This window comes from Leuciscus leuciscus (assembly GCF_965113295.1).
Source record: "Leuciscus leuciscus genome assembly, chromosome: 8".
Classification (NCBI taxonomy): domain Eukaryota; kingdom Metazoa; phylum Chordata; class Actinopteri; order Cypriniformes; family Leuciscidae; genus Leuciscus; species Leuciscus leuciscus.
In genome coordinates this window covers 10,134,395-10,142,369 of record NC_138732.1, presented here as the reverse complement: position 1 = coordinate 10,142,369, position 7,975 = coordinate 10,134,395, and the positions used below count along the sequence as shown (strand labels likewise).

The following is a 7,975-nucleotide window of genomic DNA, read 5'->3' as shown; positions in this document are numbered from 1 at the left end:
TTTCTTCATTGAGACATTATGGGCAATTTACATTCTCAATGTTGAGCACATCATTACTGTGATAGTTATATAAATCTTCAGTCTACACAATTTGTTGATTTAAATCAGAATAAAGGCAGCACAAGAAATGCCACCTATACTACCTTTTTGAGTGGATGACTTCTATAGTATAGGCATGAATGATTAATGGAGAAAATGTCTACAATGAAAACAGTCACAATGCAAAAAGAAAATCTTAATGGTCTCAATGGACTCTTTTTTTTTTATTTGGGGGTTAAATGTGACCCATCTTTTGACCAACTTTGTGAGATTCACCCTAATAGTTCAGACTCACATTGAAACAGACTTAATTCTATAAAACAAGGTAATCTGAGTTACTACCTCTCCAATTACTTTATAAAATTGTACAATGAATGTTTTAAGCCATTATTCAGCACCATATTTTATTTCCACATGCCTACAAAAATATTAAAATCGCCATGGCTTCAGGTTTGTGCAGCAGGCTGCAACGTTAATGTTGAACAAGCTTGAACCAGAACATTGTTAGTCAAACCACAACAACATTTTAAAATGTTTAATTTAGAATTGGAAAATGACATCTTTACATGACCAGACCCATCAGATGGACGACAGGCAACATAGGCATCTATGAATTACCACAGGCACACTATGGGCAGACTTGCACTATACTCTATACAGACAAAGCCACATGGAAATGATGTGGCCTTTAGTTTTCTTATCTGAACTCACTTGAACCACAAGCAGCCCATCGGATCCTTTGCTGACAACCCCTCTTTTGGTCGTTAGATGAGATACATTATATGGTCGACTTTGATTTGCATTAAAAAAAAGGAAAGAAAAAGATAACTCTGTTGTGGCTTCCAGGCTTGTCCTTAAATATCTAAGTCATATATTTACAGGGCTGTTCACCTTGCACTCATTTTACAGAACAAAACTTCACTGCAGGGAAGGATGGGTTATTTTTTTTTAAATTCAGTAAAAGGTTTATTTCAGTGATCCCTCGTCCAGGCCATCGAACAGAAGAACAAACTGTAGGGGGAGGCGGGACTTGACTCGTGAGCAGAGGGTTAGCTAAATGTCAATCGTCTGTGAGGTCCTGCACAAAGAGGACTTCTGACCGGCTCAGACCGGCTTCCTTCAGAGTGGGGGGATTGGGCTGCTCTTCCGTCGGCAGGCAAGGCAGGACCCGGCGTGGGAAATTCGTTACTATTTGGAATTTCTCAGGGGTCTCTTTCAATGAAAACAGGAAGTCGTGTATTACCTAAAAAGGGGAAAAAATAAGTTTTAGCCCAAAATGAATTTTTAAATATAAGGTGGTATCACGTAATACAAAAAAGACTGAGCTTTTGATGAAAACATCAACTTCAAAAAGCGTCTCATGAGCCTGTTCTCCTTTTCTTCAACCACAGATGCTGTAGACGCTGATATACTGTTATGGTTCTCAACACTGTATATATAAGCGATGCAAAAGAGCATCTGAAGGGTGTTTACCGTCAAAGACTGGCTGAAGAGGAATCTCCGTTCCACGCGAGTGTCGTTGGGCAATTTGAACACTATTTTGACACTGTCAGGGTCGTCCGAGGGCGGCTCAGGGGGAAGACACTCAGACTTGCGCTCCTTCTCTTCTTCCAGTGTCTGTCATTAGACAATCATTAGGAAGTCATTAAGTGAAATTTGTCAACTGACTTAACAGTCATCGTGAACAGTTATTCATGATGTGCAAAGAAAAAGACTGCAGGCTTTTCTCTTTAGGTTAAAGACAAACGTAACTGTTCCAAGTTTTTGGAATTGCAACTTTATACATGGACTAGGGCTGGGTAAAAAAAAAAAAAAAAAAATTCTTGATTTTAATCAATTCTCAATGAAAATCCAATATCGATCTTGCGGTGCACATGTGAGTGATCATCTTGATCTTCCCCTTTACCACAAGTTACAGCATGAATAAATAAATATGAATTAACAATAGAAGGCATGTTGAAAGATACAGTACAACTTACCAAATCCATATCTCACATGTAATCAGTCAATCAGTGTTTCAACCGCAGAAAGACATCAATAAAACAGCAATATCATGTAATGTTACATTTACCTCAGAAAAGCCATTTAATGTCCAAAAACGTGTTTGTCGACTAGAAAAATCAACTCTAAAGGAGGAGCATTTCACTAAATATATGAACTATATTGCATGTTTATTTTATTTTTACTTAAAGGTATAGCGGAGGATCTTTCCAAATTTTAGATAAGACCCGCCCTCTCCACTTTTTGAAAAGTTTGATTGATTCACCAGAATGATTGACAATTAGGAGGACCAATAGTTTAGACTACCCACCAGGAAGTAAAACATCCTCCGCTATACCTTTAACCTGTTCTTCAATATTTAATGTATGTTTGAATAAATCCTTCATGATTTTATGTCAGCCATTATTATACCGTTATTATAAAAGCTTCCTTATGTGGAATGCAAGTAGCCGACAAATCAGTTACTTTTAACCTTTAATATTATAACTGTGAACCTGATAAGCCCCAATGAATCTATATCGAATTTAATTGAAATACAAATCAAATTGTGAAATTTGAGTCAACACCCAGCCTTACCATGGACAGATTAGTTATTTTACCGTGATCAATTTAAGGGTGCTTTTTACGTCATTGATTTGGGTCTGAACCGCGGTACAATTACATCAAAGCAGCAGCTGTTTACCCCTGTTACAAGGTAACAACAACGCAGAAGGCAGCAAAATGCATAGCGTTGCTCACCTCACTTTAAGTTTTGGTTTTGTTTTCAGCACATAATGGCACTTGCGTCTATCTGCTTCTAATGTACTGGAAATGTTCTAAAGAACACGGGAGTCCAGCAGAAATGTGATGTGTATATATTCTTTGCTTGCAGTGTGTCAGGAAAGTGAGTGAGAACACAGTTTTATTGAATTATACATCAATAGCGATTCACTTCCGTGATTTAGTACGATTGCGACTGTACTGTAGTTCACATGAACCATACCCCACACAATCTTTTTTTTTTTTCAGACATTGTATGGTTTTGCGAGCCGAGTTCACCCGAGCTCAGAAAAGAGCGCTCACATCATCCAAACGAACCGAACTCTGATGTCAATAGAACCTTGGTGCGCACCAAAAGTGCTAGTGTGAAAGCACCCAAAGAAAGATTGAATTATTTGGTATATCCTATAATTTCTTAATTTAAACAATAGACAACAAATGTATTTCTAAAATAATTTATTTTTCTTTATATAATAGTAAATCACTCACTCTCAGTCTCCTCTCCTCGGCGAGGATGCTCTGGCGTGCCTTCTCCTCCTCTTGGCGCTTCTGCTCTTGTTCTTCTCTTTTCTTTCTGTCTTTTTCCTGGTCTGCACGGAGGGACGCCAGGTAAGCTTCATCCTGCTGTTGCCTCAGTACCTGCGTCTGATTCCTCTCCTCCCTGTAGTTACAAAACTGAAAATTCTGTATGTGTGTATGGTAATAATATCTGTTACAATTAAATATCCTGGTTGGTCATGTGTAGGTGCAATACTTTAAATTCTTCAGGAAGCCAACTATGTAACCTTACCTCTCCAGTTGCTCTGACATGAGATATGTCTGGTTTGCCTCCATGATGAAGTTCAGCTGGTTGATAAGATCCTCAGGTTGGATCAGCCCCTCCAGTCTCCCAACAACTGTCATTTTGCGGTCCTTCAGCATGATCATAGCCAGGAAGGGATAGGTGTTCTCACGAAGGGCCTGAGAGACTGAACACACAACAAAGGAAACGTGCTCAAACCACATCTCGTGAGATAATAGGGGCTTTCACACCGGGTAGTTCTAGGAACTAGCCGCCAGGGTGGTTGCCCGAGAACTAATGGTTCCTTTAGGAACATATTCCTGGTTGCAAGTAGGAACTCTGAAGTGACGTAAGCCGCGCTTGTTGTTGTGACTTATTTTAACGGCGCTGAGAACACCAGAGTACACAGCTTTTAAAAAATGGTGGGTGCTAGTGTTTAGTGTGTGTTCAGATAGTTCCTATAGTGCTGGCTTAGACCCTACTGGTGGGGTGGTGGCACAATGGATAAGACACATGCCTTTGGTGTGAGAGACCCGGGTTCGAAATCCACTGTGAGACACCAATGTGTCCCTGAGCTAGTCCCTGAGCCCCTAATTGCTCCAGAGGCGTGCGACCTCTGACATATATAGCAATTGTAAGTCGCTTTGGATAAAAGCGTCAGCTAAATGAATAAATGTAAATGTAAATGTACTCTGAAGCAGGAGCTAAATTAGTTCCTCCAAAAGGAGTTCCTAGAACTAAAATCATTCCTAGTTCCTGCGGTGCGAACACTCCAAAATCCAGGAGCTTCCCCCAATAGTTCTAGGGACTGAAAAGGTTCCTCCGGTGCAAAAGCCCCTTATGATGACACCATAACCATTTTCAGAAAGAGATTAATCAGAGATGTGGAAGTGAAGTTGGTTACCTCGGTAACCCTCCGGCTTGCTGGTGGAACATGCCCAAAACAGCATCCTTGTGTTAATGAAGGTCAGTACCTCTTCTGAACATAATGTGGCTCTGAGAGAGAGAGACAGACAGGAGCTCTAGTTATGAAATCAGAAGCTCACCAGACGTAACATGAATGAACATCACAACTTTAAACCTACCGGCAGAACTCATCTGTGTCCTGGTGATCATCTCCATGAAGATAAACTAACAAGTAGCGAAGTTCTCGCTTGGCATCATTCAGAGCCTAGAAGAAAAAAGAAAAAAAAGTTAATTTGATACACTTTTTGATTTACTTCATGCAAGTCATTTCAGTCTGCCTGATTAATGGGTCAATATTTGAAAAGTTAAATGGTCTTAATCTTGTAAGAATGTTAAGATAAATACATCAGTTATACATCAACATACCTGACTATATGTTCCCTGGTAGAAAACGGGATGCGATCTACCATATTTCTCCTCAAAACTATGAATAAAGGACATGACATCTCCAACAGGATCCGTGACACGACCCCTTGGATCTGGCCGAATGAATCTCAGGGCAAACCTGTAAAATTTAGGAAAGGAAGAAACATCAGTGGAAAGACTAGTAGCATTAGTGTAATATAATACAGGTCTATGTTAACATTTCTAAGTTTAATTGCTTTAATACCTGAATACATCCAGAAGTGTATAATACGTAAACCTGAAGGGAAGCATTATCAAGTAGTAACTCCATCCTAATAAGCCCTGTAAAAAAAGTTAACGTTAATATAAGCACTTTGTTTCATATTTATAGAGATCATGTTTTGTCAAAATATTCATGTGTTAAACGGTATTACCCTGAACTGTATGTCACACCAGGCCGAAACCAGCATATTACCACTTGACATTTTTAAATTTACCACAGCTGTACAAATGTATTTTTGGCATGTGTCATTTTTGAAAACATTGGTACAAAAGACCTGAGCACTGGGAAGAAAGGAAATACACAAAACATAAAAACCAAATAGACCCTCTTACTCTGGGCTGTGGCCTTGAGACAATATAGCTATACACTCTGTGGTCTGTGGTGTTGACCTGTAACGGTCTGGCGGGTGGCGGGTTGAAGACACTCGGAACTCCTTCTTGCTCATTTAGTCTGTCTTGTACTGCAGCCTGCAACAAAGAGAGATTCCCAATTAATCCTATAATTATATGGTTCCTAATACAAAATGATAAACAAAACTAAAATGACAGGATCAATTCATCTGGTTTACCATCTCTCACCTCAATGTTCCAATTGTGTTGTTCTAATGTGCGCCGACATTGGTCCATTGACTCCAAGCCTGTCAGGTCCTGAATAATATGTGCCATTTACAAACAAAAGTCTTTAGGTTAAAAAAAAAGAAGAGCTGGAATGTATTCTCACAATAAATTAGAAAATAAATTAGAAAATAAATATCCAGTTGCCTGGCATGTTTATAAAATGTGTGCCAAATGTTCTGCTACTGAATGAAACCGTTGGGTGACGATATAGATTACGCGAGTGTTTTCGAGATCAGTCACTATTCAAGGGCGTATTTCTTTTATATTACTCGAACTCAGTAGTAACGTTAGTTGTGGAAGAAGTAACGGAAACTTCTCAAATGATGGTAACTTGCAACTAGTTTAAAACCAGACCAATAAAATCTTCCTAAAATTCAGCAAGTTAACAGTTCAAGTAATGCCAGACTGGGAGCAGATTAGGACTGCGTCTTGAAACCTAGCGAGCTGTCTATCTAGATAGCATTTTTGATATTTACGCACCCGTACGACTAGCAGGTTATCCCTCTGTTTATTTATAAATAAAAATAAAAACACTGCAGCCAAATTAGACAACATTTTGGCCATCATAAGCGCTTGATGACTTTACTTCGATCAAATCTAACTTACTGTCTAGGTAAGTTAGGCAGCTCTCTAGGTTTTGAGATACAATAAATGACTCGCTGCCTAACTGACAGCTGCCATTTCAACTAAAACAAAAGACACTTGTAATCACGAGAAAATCTTTATGTGGACTCAAATAAGAAGGTTATTATTCAGATTAATTCTGTAATTATTAGGTGCACTGAAGCTGGTCTCGGTTGAGTAAAAACTAACGATCTTAATGGGAGTTAGCTCGCTGACTGGTCATTTATACTTAAAGCGGACTGAGCTGGATACCACGAACACTATTTTTCTGATACTTTAGCGTATAACATATTCAATCAATATGTGTTAACAAGACAAAGTAATTGGTACCTGAAACTGGAGGAGTTTTTCAGTTTGAGCCTGAGATAATTCCTGTTCTTCTGGCGCCGCCATCTTACCTCGCCGAGCCCTAATAAAACGTGATGACGTATAAAGCGTGCTGACATGACGAATACGTTAAACGTTGCACAAACAACTCTTTCTTTTTTGCGCCACCTGGTGCGCAGGAGTCGTGTGGCGCATGTTTGGTTTGATTGTTTTCACCAAGAACAATGTTCATACGTAATATACAATAAACAGTGTTCTTTATTTTTATTTAAAAAAAAAAAAAAAAAAAAGTTAAGTAATCTATTGCAAGTAATCAAAATGAATCTATTTAAAATAGATAGATAGATAGATAGATAGATAGATAGATAGATAGATAGATAGATAGATAGATAGAACAAATATGCATATGAAAATATAGGTTACACAAATAACATGTAGGCTAATTAAATCTCCATTTGTATCGTTTTGTGAATATAAGCAGGTTCCTTCGAAAATCTTATAAGGAAAGAGACTCATACATGACTTTATACAAGAATTCACTAAGGGATTTGATTATTTTTGGATAAGTAGGCTATTTTATGGATGATAGGCTAATTATTACATTAATTTTTAAAACAAGTTAAAGAGGGTTTACACTTGCACTCACAATTCCACTTGCTTTTATGTATATTTACCCATAGTAATAAATAATAACATCAGTATCATCTTTTTTGAGAGACCATTAACCAAAACCTTAAATAATTTAAGTGAAGGAATTTCAGTAGGCCTACCAATATTTAGCCAGCTGTAAAGATCCCGCCAGAACTGCAATGTGACCGGGCAAAAACAAACAAAAAAAATCAATGATTGCAGGCTCATCTAAGCAGAATCTACAAAATTCTACTTCAAAAGGAATCTTTCCCATAAAATGTCAGCACCAGGATCACAGGATCACCAGGAAAATCACCAAAATCATTGGTGATTTTAAACTGAATATCATTCGTTTAACTGCCCATTTAAGACAATAACAGTATTTGTTTCTAAATGTTTCATTATCAAAATGTTTAACTTTTTCTGGTGTGTTGAAATCGTAGAATAATGTGCTTTCCTATTACTTTGTTATTGCACTTCTTATCGCACAATCTTCAACTCGGGCAATTTAACAAACACATTTGGATATGTAAGAGTGTTTTGTATTAGTTGTTTTAACGAATTACTATATTAATATAATTAAGGAATATTATATTGCACATT

General features: G+C 37.8%; 1 protein-coding gene across 1 annotated transcript; it reads right to left on the bottom strand.

The window, feature by feature from the left end:
* Positions 1-559: 559 nt before the first annotated feature.
* faf2 (Fas associated factor family member 2) lies at positions 560-6,828 on the bottom strand. The gene is made up of 11 exons (XM_082177609.1): positions 6,746-6,828; positions 5,753-5,821; positions 5,507-5,641; positions 5,157-5,233; positions 4,913-5,051; positions 4,666-4,751; positions 4,485-4,576; positions 3,590-3,767; positions 3,289-3,460; positions 1,513-1,656; positions 560-1,282 (listed from the first exon to the last, which is right to left on the bottom strand). Exons 1-11 carry the CDS (start codon positions 6,806-6,808, stop codon positions 1,100-1,102), a joined length of 1,338 nt encoding a protein of 445 aa, XP_082033735.1. The 5' UTR covers positions 6,809-6,828; the 3' UTR covers positions 560-1,099.
* Between the last annotated feature and the right edge of the window lie 1,147 nt (positions 6,829-7,975).